General features: G+C 39.6%; 1 protein-coding gene across 3 annotated transcripts; it reads left to right on the forward strand.

Moving 5' to 3' along the window:
• The first annotated feature begins 526 nt into the window (after nucleotides 1-526).
• Nucleotides 527-16,731, forward strand: trim24 (tripartite motif containing 24). 3 transcript variants are annotated; one of them, XM_080887913.1, is made up of 19 exons: nucleotides 527-1,265; nucleotides 4,429-4,547; nucleotides 4,674-4,821; nucleotides 4,936-5,068; nucleotides 5,260-5,376; nucleotides 5,965-6,079; nucleotides 6,176-6,322; nucleotides 6,487-6,601; nucleotides 8,623-8,762; nucleotides 8,890-9,126; nucleotides 9,284-9,406; nucleotides 9,513-9,660; nucleotides 9,783-9,840; nucleotides 9,987-10,113; nucleotides 11,736-12,028; nucleotides 12,776-12,887; nucleotides 14,503-14,577; nucleotides 14,933-15,094; nucleotides 15,203-16,731. In XM_080887913.1, exons 1-19 carry the CDS (start codon nucleotides 992-994, stop codon nucleotides 15,749-15,751), a joined length of 3,192 nt encoding a protein of 1,063 aa, XP_080744039.1. In that variant the 5' UTR covers nucleotides 527-991; the 3' UTR covers nucleotides 15,752-16,731. The 3 variants fall into 3 exon arrangements, with proteins under 3 accessions (XP_080744039.1, XP_080744040.1, XP_080744041.1); XM_080887914.1 differs by having other exon boundaries at nucleotides 9,987-10,104; XM_080887915.1 differs by having other exon boundaries at nucleotides 8,911-9,126.
• Nucleotides 16,732-18,120: the final 1,389 nt, after the last annotated feature.

Here is an 18,120-nt window from a genome sequence, read left to right on the forward strand (position 1 = left end):
GACAACATCTCCCACCCCATGCAGCAGACTGTGACAGCACTGAGCAGCTCCTTCAGTGGGAGACTGCGGCACCCACGGTGTGGGACGGAGAGATTTCGCAGGTCTTTCCTCCCCACTGCTGTCAGACTCCATAATAAAGACTTTAACTGATCAAGCACACACATCCATACATATGCAATAATACTAAGTGCAATAATCCTTTCTGTCATCGTTGTATTTTTACTCAGTTGTATATAGTATTTGTATTTGTATTCTATTTTTATCTTATTGTATATTTATTTTATTTTATTCTACTGTATATAGTATTTTATTTTATTCTATTCTGTACAGTTGTGTACTGTATTTATTCTTATTGTATTCAAATTTTTGCCTCATAACTTTTGCACTGTCCACTTCCTGCTGTGACAAAACAAATTTCCCACGTGTGGGACTAATAAAGGTTATCTTATCTTATCTTATAATATCTCGTCAAAATATCAAGTCGTTCCATGTGTAGTTTGTCCTCACCAGGACACCGTAAACGCGTTAAAATAACGCGGTGCCGTGTGGGTATTATATGGTATGTGTTTTTAGCTGCGAATACACAGACAGTCGACAATCCCTGCTAATATGTGAGCTTTAGAACACAGTATGTGTAGCCTTGTTTAAATCAATAATTTATTGTGTGCGGTTATCTTTCTGTTGTTTTGATAAGACCCGCCACAGACCATGGAGTGTTTTTTTACGCGTTTAGCATATGCACAGTAAAACTAGGCTACGATGCTAACGTAGCTTCCCTAAAGGACAGAAATGCACTTTAGTTAACTAAAGCTGCTGTACAGTTAAGCAATACTGCGTGAAGCATGAATGAACCTTGGTTTTAATGCAGTAATCGTTTAATATTTATCTTCTTTAAGTCAGAGGAATAAAAGCTGTTCTTTGTTTTCGACTGTAACGCTAAGTGTGTTGATTAACTGATTGAAAAGCTCGGGTAGCTGTAGCGACTGAGACAATGGACGAAAGTGCCGAAACTGCTGAAAACGACGACATTGTCATCATCGTGGAAAACGAGGCAGAAAGTTTACCAGCGGAAGAAGAGAGACTGAAACAGCAAGCCACATTCGGGCTCATGGATACGTGTCCTGTCTGCAAGTTGAGCTTTCACAACAGGGAGCCCAAACTCCTGCCGTGTCTCCACTCCTTCTGCAAGAGGTGCCTACCTGCCCCCTTCATGAGTGCCGAACCAAGACGCGACACCCAAGGCCAAGTTGACAACAGCAAGTCATGTGAGGAAAATTGGCTCACAGATAAAGTTTGTCTGTGATAAGCAAACCATGACGTTTTGATTATGTGTGGGCTATTCCACATCAATTCCCCCAAATTACTGTGTAGTCATGTAATGTTAGATTTATCGGGAGGCGCACAGTGGGTTAGGTGGAAGGTTACTGCGTGGAGTTAAAAGGGGTCTAGTCTAAATCGGGCATCAGTATGGAGTGGAACAGTCCATGTCCATAAAGGAGAGCAGTTTTCTATGATCTTTTGTCCCTTATTGACTCACGGCAGGAGTTTTTGACTCAACTCCTGCTGTCTCTCCACTCCAGCCTCTAGACTTTGGCCAATGATGTTGAAAGGTTTGTTGGTCCTGCTGTCATCTCTAGGACTGACAACTGTCCCCGCTCCCCCAAACATGCGCACACACACATACACTGAAATGGATAACAGCTACTACAGATTGATAGATAATCTCCAGCATTATGCTGCACACTTTAATATGTCTTAAAGATATGAGAGTTTGAAAATTGCAACAAAAAAGTTCCAAGTTTTAATAAATAAACACAATAAACAAGTGATATAAAAATATAAATTTTTAAAAATTAATTTTAGGAAAGTAGGGAAGAACATTATCACAATTTTTTTGAAATGTTACTACTAGAGACAAAGTCTATTTAGAAAAGTCTAATTGAAATTGTTATTTTTTTGAAGTATCACAATAAACTTCATGGTTTAAATACACCTCATGTGTTTTAACATATCTGATTTTTAAAATTCAGCCCCCTATATTTGAAATGGCTCTTTCTACAAGCCTTAAAAGATAAAAATGCAATCATTACTATTAAATTTTTAACACACACATACATGCTCTAAACACTCCATTTCAGACAGTCTGGTTCTACTCTTGATTTTCTCCCTTTAAGGACTTTATTTACAGGATAATGCAGAACTGCATGAGATCTATATGATGTCTAAATAATACTGTAATGAAGACTCTTTTAAATCAACTGATTGTAAAGGTCGTATTATCAGCGCTAATTAAGCCTGTTTCAAAAACAGAAAGAACAGTTTGAAACTGCTGCAGAGAAATTGAGATGACACAGTGGACTTCTAAGGAGTCAGAAATAAATCAAGCATAACTAAAACGAATTTTTATATATATATATATATATATATATGAGAGAGAGAGAGAGAGAGAGAGAGATAGTGCTTAACTCATTTATTAGCCCATCACCCAATGTAAAGTTTATGTAACAGCTGCCGTAAATTAACAGTAGTGATAATTACCAAAATCATTTTTTTATCTTTCTGTAATGGTTAATCCACCAGAATGCGTACGCTCTTTACTCAAAATTATATTGTTATTGCTGAAATATAATTTTTCTTGTTATGGATGAATTTTAAAATTTTACAAAAAACAGGCATTATTATTTTTTGATTTAGATCCCAAATCACAGCTATTTGCTTACGTTCCTGAGCAGAAAAATTCGTTTTAGTTATGCTTGATTTATTTCTGACTCCTTAGAAGTCCACTGTGTCATCTCAATTTCTCTGCAGCAGTTTCAAACTGTTCTTTCTGTTTTTGAAACAGGCTTAATTAGCGCTGATAATACGACCTTTACAATCAGTTGATTTAACACTAGGAAGGCCCAGGCTTCTACCTTTCTACCTTTAAAACCCGCCACCAGCCAAATGGCTGGTAGGCTTTTAGCTAAGCTTTAGCTTCAGGCAAGTGGAAGCTAAATTGGCTAGTCATTCATATGTAAATTGGGTTGTTACCTGGGAATTCTGGAGGGAGGGGAGTGGGGGTGTGTGGATGAGGGGGTGGGGGAGCTGCTAAAAGCGGTGAGCTTCCTTTTGTTTCATCTTGATGCATTCTCAATCATCCAGGGAAACAAATCTCCAAAAGTCACCAACTTGGAGTGTTTCAGTTTGCCATCTTAGGGAGAAATCAACACACATGGGTGTATGTCCTTTGTTGCTGAGATTTATTGATAAAAACAGTACAAAAAATCAACCATTTGTACACATTTTTACAAATAATTATAAAAAGTGAGTGAGTACATTTCAACATTTTCAGCAATCACTCACAATCCTGGCACTGCCATGGTATCTGTAGTCTGCATTTACCTTGGCTTGGCTTCCTGATCAATTGTCCACTACCAAAAGGAAGCCAAGCCCTGTGATCACACCTTGTTTTGTTGTAAAGGGTGGCAGGGCTTGGCTTCCTTTTGGTAGTGGAGCATTGATCAGTCGTCCATTGTGGCATCAATGTGATCACACCTTGTTTTGTTGTAAAGGGTGGCAGGGCTTGGCTTCCTTTTGGTAGTGGAGCATTGATCAGTCGTCCATTGTGGCATCAATGTGATCACACCTTGTTTTGTTGTAAAGGGTGGCAGGGCTTGGCTTCCTTTTGGTAGTGGACAATTGATCAGGAAGCCAAGCCAAGGTAAATGCAGACTACAGATACCATGGCAGTGCCAGGATTGTGAGTGATTGCTGAAAATGTTGAAATGTACTCACTCACTTTTTATAATTATTTGTAAAAATGTGTACAAATGGTTGATTTTTTGTACTGTTTTTATCAATAAATCTCAGCAACAAAGGACATACACCCATGTGTGTTGATTTCTCCCTAAGATGGCAAACTGAAACACTCCAAGTTGGTGACTTTTGGAGATTTGTTTCCCTGGATGATTGAGAATGCATCAAGATGAAACAAAAGGAAGCTCACCGCTTTTAGCAGCTCCCCCACCCCCTCATCCACACACCCCCACTCCCCTCCCTCCAGAATTCCCAGGTAACAACCCAATTTACATATGAATGACTAGCCAATTTAGCTTCCACTTGCCTGAAGCTAAAGCTTAGCTAAAAGCCTACCAGCCATTTGGCTGCTCTCCGGGTTTTAAAGGTAGAAAAGCCAAATGGCTGGGCTCTGGGCCTTCCTAGTGTTAAAAGAGTCTTCATTACAGTATTATTTAGACATCATATAGATCTCATGCAGTTCTGCATTATCCTGTAAATAAAGTCCTTAAAGGGAGAAAATCAAGAGTAGAACCAGACTGTCTGAAATGGAGTGTTTAGAGCAGTCTGAGGGATGAGCTTTGTTTTAAGCGGCCGTGTTTCGTATGGTGTTTTTTGAGCTAATGTCTTTAGTAATGTCTGTGTTCACTCCAGTGGTGGGCATTCGATGTCCAGTATGCAGACAAGAGTGCTGGGAGATGGATGTGCTGGACAATTTCTTTGTAAAGGATTCTGCCGAGGTGCCAAGCAGCACTGTGGAGAAAACCACGCAGGTTAGTCGTTGAGCTTATAACCTGAGCTGTTCCTTTCCCTGAGCTTTGATTTTATTGTGATACCACATTCCTGTAACTACACAACTGATTTTATTTTTACCCTTCCATTGATTTTTGTCTTTAAAGGTGTGCATGAGCTGTGATGACAACACAGAGGCAACAGGTTACTGTGTGGAGTGCGTGGAGTTTCTGTGTGTCACGTGCATTGAGGCACACCAGAGGGTTAAGTTTACCAGGGACCACACCATACGCCAGAAGGAGGAGATGTCTCCAGGTATTTTCTTTCCAGGAAAGCCACCTGTTTTTCCTGTAATTGTTAACATGGTGATTCTTCTCCGTGACATTCCTGATCTGTGACGTTACGCTTCCCTCCTTGTTTATACACCAGATGCTGTCAGCCTATCCACACAGAGACCCGTCTTTTGTGACATCCACAAGCAGGAACCGCTGAAGCTGTTTTGTGAGACTTGTGACCGACTTACCTGCCGAGACTGTCAGCTCCTTAAGCACAAAGATCACAAGTATGGAGAATGTATTTCTCTATTCACAGTAGGTTTATAGCTGTTTAAGACAATGGTGTTGCAGCACAATTAAGTGCATTGTGGTTAAGCCTGCCACAGCTTTTAAACACACAATTTTTCCATGTTGTGTTGTTTGATAACAGGTGTCTATTTGTACCTGATTATTCATGCTTAAACATCTTTGTGTTTAGCTACCAGTTTTTAGAGGATGCATACAGAAACCACAGGCAGTGTCTCGAGACCATGACGCAGCAGCTGCAAGAGAAAAGAAAAGCCATCGAGGAAGTATCCAGCTGCATCAACGGCGGGTAAATTTACTCTGCACAGCTGGAGCTTGATCAGAGAACCTGTTTTAGCTCCACTGCAGATATAAAGCGTTTTGCCATAAAAAATATTGAAGTGGAAAATTGAGCTGTATGAATTTAGGATTTTGGTTTTAATTAAATTAAAAGGGATTTCCACTTGATTTATATTCTTGGATTCCACTCCAGTAGCTTTATGTGACTTGCTGTTTCAAGTCATCTTTATTTAACTTTTCCTGGGCCTCAATGCGGACTCTCAGTTGATCCGCTTTCTAAAATTAGCAGTTCCCCTTTAAACCATCCTTCCTTTGATTGGCTGCGCTTTGTAAACAGCAGTTGGGTGGGGCCGCTGTGCTCACAGCCAGCTCTGTGTGCTTGAGATGGCCATATTAACAACATCCACCTGCGTAGAGTCAAGAGTAGAAAACACTGTTTAAATCTGGAGCTTATGGCTACAGGGAATTCTGGCATACACGATGACCTGATCGTTTAAAATTAACATGTGGAAAAGAAAAAGCATAATAAAGTCCCTTAAAAATTAGACTGAAATAAAATCCAGATTAAAGTGAGCATTATATGAATTTCACTTCACAGACTGCAGCAAGTTGAGGAAAATCGGAAAGCTGTAACTAATGAAATAAAGAAGTCCATCTGTAACTTGATAATGGAGATCAACAGGAAGGGAAAGATTCTGGTTAACCAGCTTGAGGTACGTGTGACCTGATTTCTTTAGGTGTAGTGATGTTTGGGTTTCTTTTAATTTTAATTTTAATTTTTTTAAATAAACTTACACATTTCCCCCCAGGCTTTAACTAAGGACCATGAGTTGGGTTTGAAAAAGCAGCAGGAAGAAGTCAACTCTCTAGGCAGGCACCTAGACCACGTCATTAGCTTCACCAAATGGGCCACAGCTAGCCACAGCGGGACAGCTCTGCTCTACTGCAAGAGACTGGTGTGTAACTTTTAGCATCAAACAGCAATGTGGATTACTGTACACTATAAAGTACATTGTAGCTATTACTTGTTTTTGTCATTTTTCTAATATGTAATATTATCTGCAAAACTTGGTAATCTCAGTGACCTTAAAATGTCCCTGTTTTTTTCTCCTCCTCCTAGCTCCTTTACCAGATCCATTACCTGATGAGAGCACACTGCAGTCCCTCCATCGTCCCTCAGAGCTCAGTTCGATTCCAGTGTCGCTCCGGTTTCTGGGCTACAAATGTAGACCTCGGTAAGGCTGTCAGCTGCTCTCATGTATAAGAGGCAATGTATACTGATGGTAGCAAGAACAAAAGCTAACTGGCTGCAGAACAGCACATTTGAAAGGATCATGTGGGCCCTAAAAATTCAAATCCATTTTTATAGTGCCCGATTTCCACACTTTATAACATGAGGCAAAGACCCTACAGTAGAAAGGTTATGACTGGGTTGTTCTATGGTCAAGCATTTGATAACAGAAATAACTCCAAATTTTATGTGTACCTTTGCTCATTAGTGTTATTTATTCAACAAATTTACTGATGTTTTTTTGTATGTTTTTAAAAGTTCAAATTCAATTATGCTTATCAGTGCTGAAAGTGATTGTTGTAAATTTTATGCATTTACAGCTATGGTCTAAAATGGTTTAAAACATGGTAGTCATAGAGCCTTCATCTCACATTTATTTTCATATTTGATGATGATGATCATGAATGAATGGTCCTAATTCTTGACAATCGTTTCTTTAAAATCCAGATAACGTGCCAAATAAATTAAGATAGTTATAGTATGTCGTATTTAATTACTGTCAGCTGCCTGACAACAACAGAGCAACTAGTGTACAGATTCAACATTTTAGGATTTACTTACCTGGATGATTGAGCATACATCAAGACAACTGGTTAAAAAATAAATGTGGAGATGTGGCTGTAAATATATTTTATAAAAGTCTCTGCACAGCTTAAGCATATAAGGACAAAAACACAAACCTGCAACCCCCACACTCAAAACTGGAGAATTTTTAGGTTGGGTAAATGTTGCATAAGATTAACATTGTTGTATTGAGTCATTTGTTATCTTGCTGATGCACGTGCATGAACCTACATCAGTTGTAGTCAGAAGTTTACATGATTGATGATTAATGATGACTCACTATGGGCATGACTGTACTGGTAATTTTTGGTTTTGATGATTTCTTTGAACTGTTCTTTTTGCAGGATGCAATGATTCGTACAGCATCCGTCTTTAACGATTTAGGGAAAAAAAGAACTGGGCGCACAAGTTTGAATTTATTCCGGATTTTCTCTAATCTACACTGGGCATAGATACAGACTTAAATACATATAAACACCCCCCACTAACATCTGGTTAAATGTCCCTTAAGAAGTTGCACCTCAACCAGAAGCTTGAACAAGTTTCTGGCGTAATTCTGGCTGGATATTTGACAACTGTTTTTGGCAAAATTGTTATATGTCGTTTAAATTGGTTCATTTCATGGCACAGGGCCCGGCCTTTAAGCATAGTACACAAATTTTCAGTATAGTTGAGGCTTTGGGAAGCTTAAGGCTAGCCTGCTTTATCCATTTCAGATTTGGAATGGCTTGTTTGGGATGATTGTCCTGTTGGAGCACCCAGCTGATGATCAGAGTTGAAGTTGATGAATTTGTAGGAAAGTCCTACTCCTTTGGTATTCTAACCAATCTGTACAATAAACCAGTAACACTGACAGCAAAACAGTCCCAGAACATCATGCTGCAGCCACCGTGCTTGACAAGTGCTGCAGTGTTCATTGCTATGAAAGCCTTATCTTTACTAGTCCAAACATACGCCTTGTTTTTGAGGCCAATTAGATAAAACTTTGTCTCGTCTGACCATAAAACTTCTCCCCAGAAAGCGTCCAAGTTGTCCACATGGACAGCTGCAAGTTTCAGTTGAGCCTGAAGGTGTCGATTTTGGAGGAGAGGTTTCTTTCTTGGTCATCACCCTCTCAGTCCATGGCAATGTTAAAGTTATTTCACTGTTTTCAGTTTACCTGACCATCAGCACATAAGAGCTGCCTCAGTCACTCCATCATCCAATCAGAGAAATGGTGACATTAGTCTGATGTTCAGACTGTTGTCATATTGAGTCATTTGGTATCCTACTGATTAATATTCGTGGACTTCTTTGGGTTATTTAGGTTCCATATATTGGGGATGGTGGCATAAACTGCATGAAGAAAAAAAATAGTTCTGCGTCTTCGGTTTATGTAGTAGTTTGTCTTTTTTGGGGCAGGTTCCCTGGTAGTAGAAAGAGGCCCCAGTAGGCCACCGATCACCAACCACCAGACAGGTCCCAGAGCAGAAGCACCCACTGGAGCTCTTTCACTTTCAGCTCAGCAGCGACAGAGCACACTCGCACAGCTCCAGATGCAGGTAAAGGGATCTTTCAAGCTGTCCTTGGCTGCCTAAGAATGAAATGTAGTCATAGATATTCTTAAATATCGTGGACTTTTCTACATACTGTAGCCTTTTAATCTTGCCGAATACTCCTTTGATCAAGGTTGACAAGCTTTCCCAACAGCACCCCAGGGGGCCCCCTCCTAACTCGTGGTCATGGCACCAAAACGTCAGGCTACCTGGCCCCCCACCACCAACCAGACCTATCCATGGAGGTTCCTCTCCCTCTCAAGGTGTCCCCAACATGGTACAGCAAGGACGCAGGTATGGAAGTTCCCACCCCAACCCTCGAAGCCCCACATCATCTCTGCTTAACAACATGAGCTTCCCAGCTGCTCAGGTACGTCAGGTTGTGAGGTTTTGTTAAATTTAAGTACATCAGTGTTTGTTTTTCCTTTACTAAATGAAACAGTGGGACAAATTGATGCATTTTTTCTTTCTTTTTTAAATCTTTAAGTCTTTTAAGTGTTCTTTGAACTTGTCTTTTCTACATATAGTCTTTGAGAGATCTGATCCATACCTCCAGCTTCCCCCCTAAACCTACAGATGGGTCACAGGGTGTTTCCCGCTTTCCACAGCCTCTCACGTCTGGAGCAGCTACACAGATGTCACTGCACCAGGTTTGTAGGACCGTTATCATAAAGATTTTCAGTCTGACACAACATGAGTCCAGAAAGTGAAAGCATTTGCTGATAACTGAACTTTGTTTGGCGTTGTTTCCTTTAGAGATGCCTACCAGAGTCATCTTTCCTCAAGAGGAGTGAACCTGGTGGATCGGTCCCCTCCATCACTGTCTCTGTACCCAAACCCAATTTCCCTCCTATTCTAGCTTCAGCAACTGCTGACAAAACAGCCATGCTTAATCACATGGCAGGTCATTATCTGTACATTGATCTTTTCATTTACAAAAAATGGCTTTTAAGGTCTGAAGTTGAGTTAAAAGCTCCATTTTGGGATTGGTTTTCAAATAAATAAAAAAATTTCCTCCTTTTAAAGGTCGAGGGAGGCAGAATTCCCCCATGGCAAAGCCATCATCTTCAGACAGAAGCACAGGGTAAGAAGTGAGCAGAGCATCTGTCACAGTGCTACTTAATCCTGTAGTTTATTATTGTGATCATGGATTAACTGTGAATGTATAGCAGACTTTTTTTTTCTTTAAAAAAAAAATCAAACACTGCTCTGTGGGAATCTGTATTGAAGGACGACTTCTTGGAAGCAGACTGCCGAGACACCATCAGCTCCTGCATTAAAGCGACGAAGGAGAACCTCTCCGGGTCCTGTTATTGTCATAAAGGACGAACCTGAGGACGACGACGAAGTCCGTTTCGTAAGAGTGGCATTTATAAACTTAGGATATTTACAGATTTGCCATTTTGATCCAAATGTATCATTCCTAAAACGTATTAAAAATCGATCTTTGACATATTACCGGCCCATTTTCAAAAAAGGTGGTTATTCTTTTTGAAATATAAACCGTCTGTGGATAAGAGACAAAGTTGAGAATCAACACAGAATGCTTGTGACTACACAGTATTATAAATACAGTGTATAGTTATACAGTATACAAACAGGAAAATCTGTGGTGAAAATCACTGCATCTGATTGACAACTCACTGAAAACTATTGTTGGTATCCAGACAATGCAAAGGGTAAGTCTTGCATGCAAAGAAAATGTAAGTAAATAATATAGCAGTCAGGCTATAATAACTCAAGCCTAACTGCTCAACACTGCTTTTACCTTTTGAAGTTCAGGCTCTGGCTGCCGGGCTGGGTTCAGCATATAATCAGATTTAACAAAGCTTTGTGTTAGCATGCCATTTGTGGAGCTGCTTGTAGAGACTGAGTTTTGTTAGCAGTATTAAACAGTTGTATCTGTTCTGCATGCAGCTTGCATTTCACCTTTCATACAGTAAAAATAAAAGTAATGCCCATATATCCGCTGTAGACCGTTGCACTTCATCTGACTTTAGCGCAAATGGGCAGGAAGGAAAAAGCTTTTAATTTGCCTAGAGTGCAGATAACTGGAGAACCTTTTGCAATGCCAGTAAGAAAATAATTGTAAATTTTGCATAATTACTGAATCTAGTACATTATTGCATTACTGAAAATGTAAAGTGATTACAATAACTTGTTACTTTGGTATGTGCAACACTCAACTCAACTGAGCAGTAACCTCGATCTCCTTGATGCCAGCTTATTCTGACAAAACTGATATACAGCAGCAGCGTTTAAGCTACCAGTTTATGCACACATCCCTGCTGGGAAACTTGTCATGTTTTAAAAGATCAAGAATTGAAATTCATTTCCAGGAGTCTTCTGTCCTGAATAGAGAAAGCATTCAGCTCACCATTGGAGAAAAGTTCAAATTCCAGAATGTGTGACAGTATAGAGAAGCATAATGCTCAGACATGTGAATGCACCAATGTGTTTTTTTTTTTGTTTTTTTTTTAGGACTTCCTAATTTTAGCAAGACAATCCTAAAACACATTCTGCTCATATTACAACAGCATGGCTCCAAAGTAAACGTTGGAGGCGTTAAACTGGCCTATCAGCAGTCCAGACCTATCATCCATTGGAAAATCTTTGGCAAAAATGGCCTGAACTTATTGAGCATTTATCAAATAACTATGAGAAAACATTACTGCTCTCAAAAACACAGCTGGTGGTCTCACTTCCCAAACACAAAGGAGCAGGGATGCAGTATTAGTACAGTAGTAGTGGTGATTTTGGCAGCATGTTGCTTGCATCAAATTTAAAATGTTTTCATTTTTAACCCTTATCTGTAAAAGACTGAGCATCCAAGTTTGTGAATGCCAGAACTTGAGAAAAAGGCGACATAGGATTATTGCATCTGCTAGGAGGCTGAGGGATACCACTGGCTTCCGCTGCTATTTTACATTAGTTCAGCCTCAAAATCATTGCTCCTTTTTCACTCTCTCCCACCTACAGGTGCAGTCCAGCGTCGGCTCTAGCCTGCCAGATAGCAGCACTGGAGCACAGTCTAAGCCCCGGCAGCTGCAGAAGGTCTCCCCACCAGCACCACCCCCTGGATCAGACTCCAAAGACAGGCGTCCTCAGCCCCAATCGCAGCCAGAGTCTGAAAAGAGAGCCGAGCCCGAAGAAGATCCTAATGAGGACTGGTGCGCTGTCTGTCAGAACGGAGGAGAACTGCTCTGCTGCGACAAGTGTCCCAAAGTTTTTCATCTGGCCTGTCACATTCCCACTCTGAATGAATCCCCCAGGTGAGAGATGCCTTTTTGGGATCATGCATAGACACACATGAATAAACAAGAGGTGGACAGGGTGCATGAGGAGGAGTGCATTTCATCCCTAAAACCTCTGTTAGACTATTTTAGCTGGTCTGAACATTGTCAGAATCAGAATCAGAATACTTTATTGATCCCTGGGGGAAATTATTTTTTGTTACAGTGCTCCATTTTAAACCAACATTAAGACAAGACAGACAATACACTAACTAAGAATAGTACAATATATACATATATATACATACATACATACATAAGTCACTCATAAATAAATAGTTGGAAAAGAAACATGTGTAGCTGTAGCAGCAAACAGTGTGTTAAGTGGATGCGTTGTACAGGGAGATGGCCACAGGCCATGTGTAGTTGAAATGGTTATTGTCTGTAATAGTTGTTGTATATAAAGCATATTGGACCATCAACATCATAATAAAATACAGATTTTTTTTCTTCAACCATTCTGAAATAAAAAAAAAATTCTGTACCTTCCACCTTTTTATCTTTATAGAATAAATGTAGAAATTGGTCTTAAATCCCTTCTCCGTTTGGCATTGATGAAGTCTAAAATCTCTCTGTTGAGCGCATGGTTATTATTCTTGCCCATAGTTAGCTTGTTAGTCTGTGCAGGCTGCTCTATGCAGATAAAATGTTAATCTTATTCAGCAACAGGTGTCCAATCATTGGGCGTTTCCTAACTGCTTTTCTTCACCGTACATCTTTCCTCAGCGGCGAGTGGTTCTGTTCATTCTGCCGAGACCTTGTCTCTCCCGAGATGGAGTACAACTGTGACAGCAAGGATGCCCCCATCTCTGAAAAGTTTCCACCTGTTGACAGAAGGGTATGCTAATCAAGCTGCCATTTACATTTATGTCCACGAATTAGTTTCAGTCCTTCAGCCTGCACCCTCTGTTTTACAACTGAAAAGATTTTAGTTTGAGTTTCTAGTGCATTGTATCATAGTTTCTTTTCTTTTTAGTACATAATGGAAAAACGAAAGGTCTGACTTGCCATGAAAAACATGTCTTACAACAGCGGTCTCCAACCTTTTTTGCACCACGGACTGGTTTATGTCCGACAATATTTTCACGGACCAGCCTTTAAGGTGTCGCGGATAAATAAAATGAAATAAAACCAGTACCGGTACCAAAAAAACAGAAGATGAATTCATAACACACGGGAAAAGACCCAGGGAAATTGAGTTAATGATAAAAATTATTAAAAAAAATAAAGATTAAAACCCTGAAAACCATAAATTTCACACCCAAGCCTAAATTCTTGCGGCCCAGTACCGAACGACGCACGGACCGGTACCAGTCCGTGACCCGGGGGTTGGGGACCGCTGTCTTACAACTATAATTTGGTTATTTAACAGCAGCAGGTCAGGTTGGATTTAAAAAGAGCATCAAAGAAGTCTGAGCCTGTTAAAAGTCTCATTGGAGATAGATTTCCTGCTCTGTGGGGGGGAAAATGGTTAAATTACTTCAGAATAGCATTTCATAATGTTCTCATGTCCCTGAAGCAACATTGTTGCTGTTCATAGGGACAGCAACAATGTTGCTTCTAAACCCAAAGTTATGTAAGATCTCTCTGGTCACTATCATTTAAAATCAATGAAACTGCATTCCATAGAGGCTAAAGAGGAGAGGGGACAGGCCAGTGCACTGTTGGTGCAGCAGCTAATATCTGCAATGGTTTTGTGGTATATTAGTGCTAATGGCTCAGGTTAAAATCACAGACGTGAAAGCTGAACAACTTTATCAGGCAAACATCTCCAAACACAGCCAACCTAAATGGGTATCACTGTCAACATTGCCTTAAAAAAACATCTAGCACTGACCAAAGTGTGAACATAAAATAAAAAGCCATCCATCCTGGCCATCCAGCGTAGATGTTAGTGAAACTGTTGGGAAGACAACGTTGGAGAAACGTGAACATTTTATTTGTACTGTATAATCTGCAGATTCTGACAGAAATCTGCAACTATCCTTTGAAGCACCGCTCCTCTCTAAAGCAGCAATAAGGATCATTATTAGGTTATTTACATTGTTATGTAAATAAAAAAATAACTTAAAGCAAAAATTGGGAAACGTAAAGTCCGAAGTCTTTATATTAAGGCCATCAGTCAAACAATATTGTTTGGTCTGGTTCTAAACAGAGAGACTTCTTGTGTGACGTCTTCTTTTGCGCATGCACTAGAGCACGTTTGCTGTCGCATTTTATTTGTAGTGTGAACAAGCAGACAAAAAATCAGAATTGAGCATTAAGACCTGCAGTGTGAACTTAGCCTTATTTAAACTGTGATGTGATGCAGAATTTTTCTTTAATCAATATTTGATGTGTTGTCTTTGTACTTTGTACATTTTTCAATTAAATTGTAAGATTTACATTTTTACACATTTTCACCGTTTTGTTTTTTAAACTTTACACAAAGTTTTACATTTTTTTAAATCTAGAAATGTGAGAGGCTGCTTCTTCGTCTTTTCTGCAACGACTTCAGCACCGACTTCCAGCAGCCAGCTTCTCCTTCAGTAAGATGCATTCAATGTTCAGTCAAAACTTCTGTAGAGCATTCTGATATGTTATTTATGTTATTTTATTTTAGATATGTTATTTTACGGTGCTATTATTTCAAGTAAAATGAGGCAAAAAAAATATCTATAAATTTTTATTTACTATAATAAGTGGGGTTTTTATTCCCACTTTTGCCAATGTGTTACTTTTTTCTCGTGTACTTTTTAATTTTACTCATTCCACTCTCAGTAACTTTATATAAATTCTGTTGTAACTATCTTCTCATATGAAAGTGATTCATAACTTTTGAGAGAGTTTCACACAACACTTGGATTAGGTGCTCAACTTTTATTGTTCTTCTTCTAAACGTAGGAGACGAGACGGTACAAAGAACTTATAAAGACCCCGATGGATTTGTCAATAGTAAAGAGGAAGCTGGAGTCAAAGGCAAAAGACGGTGAAAGTTATGTCAGTCCTGAGGGCTTTGTTGCAGATGTCAGGCTCATCTTTTTCAACTGTGCTAAGTATTACAAGGTTGGTCTGATTTATGTATTTTTTTTTTATTTTGTAAATGCCAGTCATGCTTTATTTAATTGATATTTCCTTTATTTTTGCTTTAACTGAAATTTTGTTTTTTACCAGCCAACCTCAGAGGTCGGCAGTGCGGGTTTGTACCTGGAGGACTATTTCGAGGAGCAGCTGAAGCTCATTTACCCAGACAGGGTCTTCCCCGGTGGGAGGGAAGAACAGATGATCCCCCCTTTAGAGGACGAGATAGACGAGGAAGAGGAGATGATGGAGGACGGTGCGGCTGACGTTAAAGATAAGCCACAAAGCCCTGCAGAAAAGGGGATCCCCCCAGTAGAGGAAGACACATCTCCTCTAGAAGACAGAACAACACCAGCAGCAAAGGAAAAGTCGGACGCTGAAACGAGCGAGAAGATGACGGGCAAAGCGATAGCTGCCACAGAGGGAGACGCACCTCCTGCAGACGAAGTAAAGCAGGAAAATGTTGCTGCTGTAAAACAGGCGGAAAGCTCTCCAGCAACTCAGAGCGACACAAAAGACGGAGTAGCTTCCAGCTCCGCAAAAGAGGTAAAACCTCGGATTACTACGGACACAACAACAGAGCCACCTGAAGCTCCGCAGGAGACGTCTGCTTCTGTGGACACAGCCAAGGAGAAGCGATAGATGGATGTACAGCAGATAGGAAGAGGAACTGTTGATAATGACGATGGATGAGTCCAGTCTTCCACAGAAGGGGCCCCAGTGGGGACCTACATTTGCTGCAATCATGCCTTTGTTTGTTTGTGTTTTGTAGTATGAATGTTGTTTTTACGATTGTATTTTTATTTATGTTTTATTTGATGGGAATGGTGCAGATTAGCATAGTTTATAGAGATTGCTCAGCTATTATTTATAGTTGGGATTTTAATAGGAAAAGAACTGCTGTACTAAATGGGCTTTAGTAGCAGTTATGCTTTAGATCCACAGCAAAGATCTAAAAAGCTCTGTGTTCTTCTCTGAATGGACATTTGATATCTTGTAAAAGATTATATTCAGTGATGATGCCACTGAAAAGCACATAAATGACATTCTTTGTTCAATATGTACAGGTTATCAGTCGTCACGTTGCTCGTCACCTGTACAAAATAATGATGTATTTTGAAAGCAGCCAAAAATAAAAGTTTAAATTGGTAATGCATGTAGAATGTGTTAATGCTAACATTTCTGTTTAGGCTTTTACCTTCATGATCAAATAATGTTAAAATGCAAAGGCTTTGTTTTAGTATGGTATTAACGCTACATATGCAACAAATAAGTACTGTAGTTTCTGTACAGAAGGAAGTCCCACATTGATTGCAGTCAAACCATCTCTTGTGTTTCCACTTTCCACAGAGCAGTATTCTGTTGTTGGTATCGAGAAAAAAATGCTTCAGATTTCAGACGTCAGAATCTGTCGTCATTGTCATGTTTTACAAATTGTGCTCTACAAGATGAGAATGGCTCAAAAACTGACACAACATCATCATCATTAGCGTTAATATTCTCGCCTATATTGTTACTTTATTACTAATCAAGCATACTGTAAATAACTTAACAATGTTGAGCATAAAAATACCTGAATTTACAGTATTTGTAATAAACAGGGCTACATGAACATCTGGCTTGTGCTTGCGTCCCTCTGTGATAATCTGTTGGTTGTCATTTTAGAGTTCATGTTTTGGAGCTATGAACCGACGAGCCATTTGTCTACTGCAGTACATGCAGAAAAGCATCTCTAAATCTACAAAAGGGACAAATGGGCTGCAGCAGCAGAAGACCATGCTGGGTGCAACTCTGAAATGCACGTGTTGTAGATTGTAATCGAATCTTTTATAAACCACCATCTCCATGCTAAGAAAATTGTTGTATCACTGGTTTAGATTGGTGATGGTGGTTTAATGGTGTGTTATTTTTTATTATTATTATTTTCTTGGCACATTTTGGATCCCCCGTTAATCATTCTGTCATTTAAACACAGCCTACCTGAGTGTTGTTGCTGCCCATGTCCATCTGATTAGACACCATGTTTCTAAGATTTTTAGGGCCGAGTACAGTGGGGTCAATTTTATCTGAATTTATAAGCAAGAAGAGGATCGTCCAGTCTTTAACAGAAACTTTGTATGTAATTTTCAAACTTGACCCATTCAATCACAAAGTAAAAGCAGACTGACTCTGTGTTATTCCCATCTTATTACATCAAAGTCGCTCTGAAAGTAGCAACTGACGAGTGGTTGCAGATCTGGTCACAGTCATCGAAGTAACCATTTCAAAGGCATAGCCAGATTGTAAGTTCATTATACACTGGGTCAATAGTTTTGGTCATGGTGCAATCTTCAACCACTATTTTCCCGACTGTAGCATTAAGTGGCCATTCGAGGAAAAGTTTTTGACCCTTCCAGATTAGCTTAATTTTTCAGTCCTTCAGGTTGCTCCACAAAATAGCACAGGCTGGTATATAGGACAGACTAAGACTCGGTTGGACCGTCTATACAAAGGATGGGCTATCTATACACCCGTTCGTGGTTTACTTTGGAAAACATGGCAGATAGTCACCCAAAAAAAGTAGAAAGACGGGTAGTAGAACGAACCGACAAAAGAAAAGCAAGCACCAAAAGAAAACATGGTAATTGTAACATAAAAAACCCCAGAAAGACACAGGACCAAAACTAACGGTCACATAAACCCTCCATAAGTCAACAATTTGTTATTTAACTGAAAAATCTATGAGGATTGCAAGCGTATTTGTTACAGTTTGGACACACTGGAATTATATCCATTTCCCCCTACTCTTAGTGAGAAAGCAAAGCAGATTTTTAAATTATTTGTAATCTTGATATTTGTTCTGAGATTTCTTGTTACATGTCTTTTAGAATATTAGGAGACCCCATAGACCACTAGATGGGGCTTTTAAGTTGCCCTTCACCATGTGAATACTGTTTGTATATTCATAAAGTAGTGATGGCATCTCACATACACAAAGTTTCCTTTTAATACATTTATACACCCGACTCTTT

Source organism: Rhamphochromis sp. 'chilingali' (assembly GCF_963969265.1).
Source record: "Rhamphochromis sp. 'chilingali' genome assembly, chromosome: 7".
In the NCBI taxonomy this organism is placed as follows: domain Eukaryota; kingdom Metazoa; phylum Chordata; class Actinopteri; order Cichliformes; family Cichlidae; genus Rhamphochromis; species Rhamphochromis sp. 'chilingali'.

Coding starts and splice junctions, on each gene's coding strand:
- trim24 (XM_080887913.1), top strand. CDS start 992: ATGGACGAAAGTGCCGAAACTGCTGAAAACGACGACATTGTCATCATC. Junction 5,069..5,259: donor CTTAAGCACAAAGATCACAA/GTATGGAGAATG, acceptor CTTTGTGTTTAG/CTACCAGTTTTTAGAGGATG. Junction 6,080..6,175: donor TTCTGGTTAACCAGCTTGAG/GTACGTGTGACC, acceptor ATTTCCCCCCAG/GCTTTAACTAAGGACCATGA.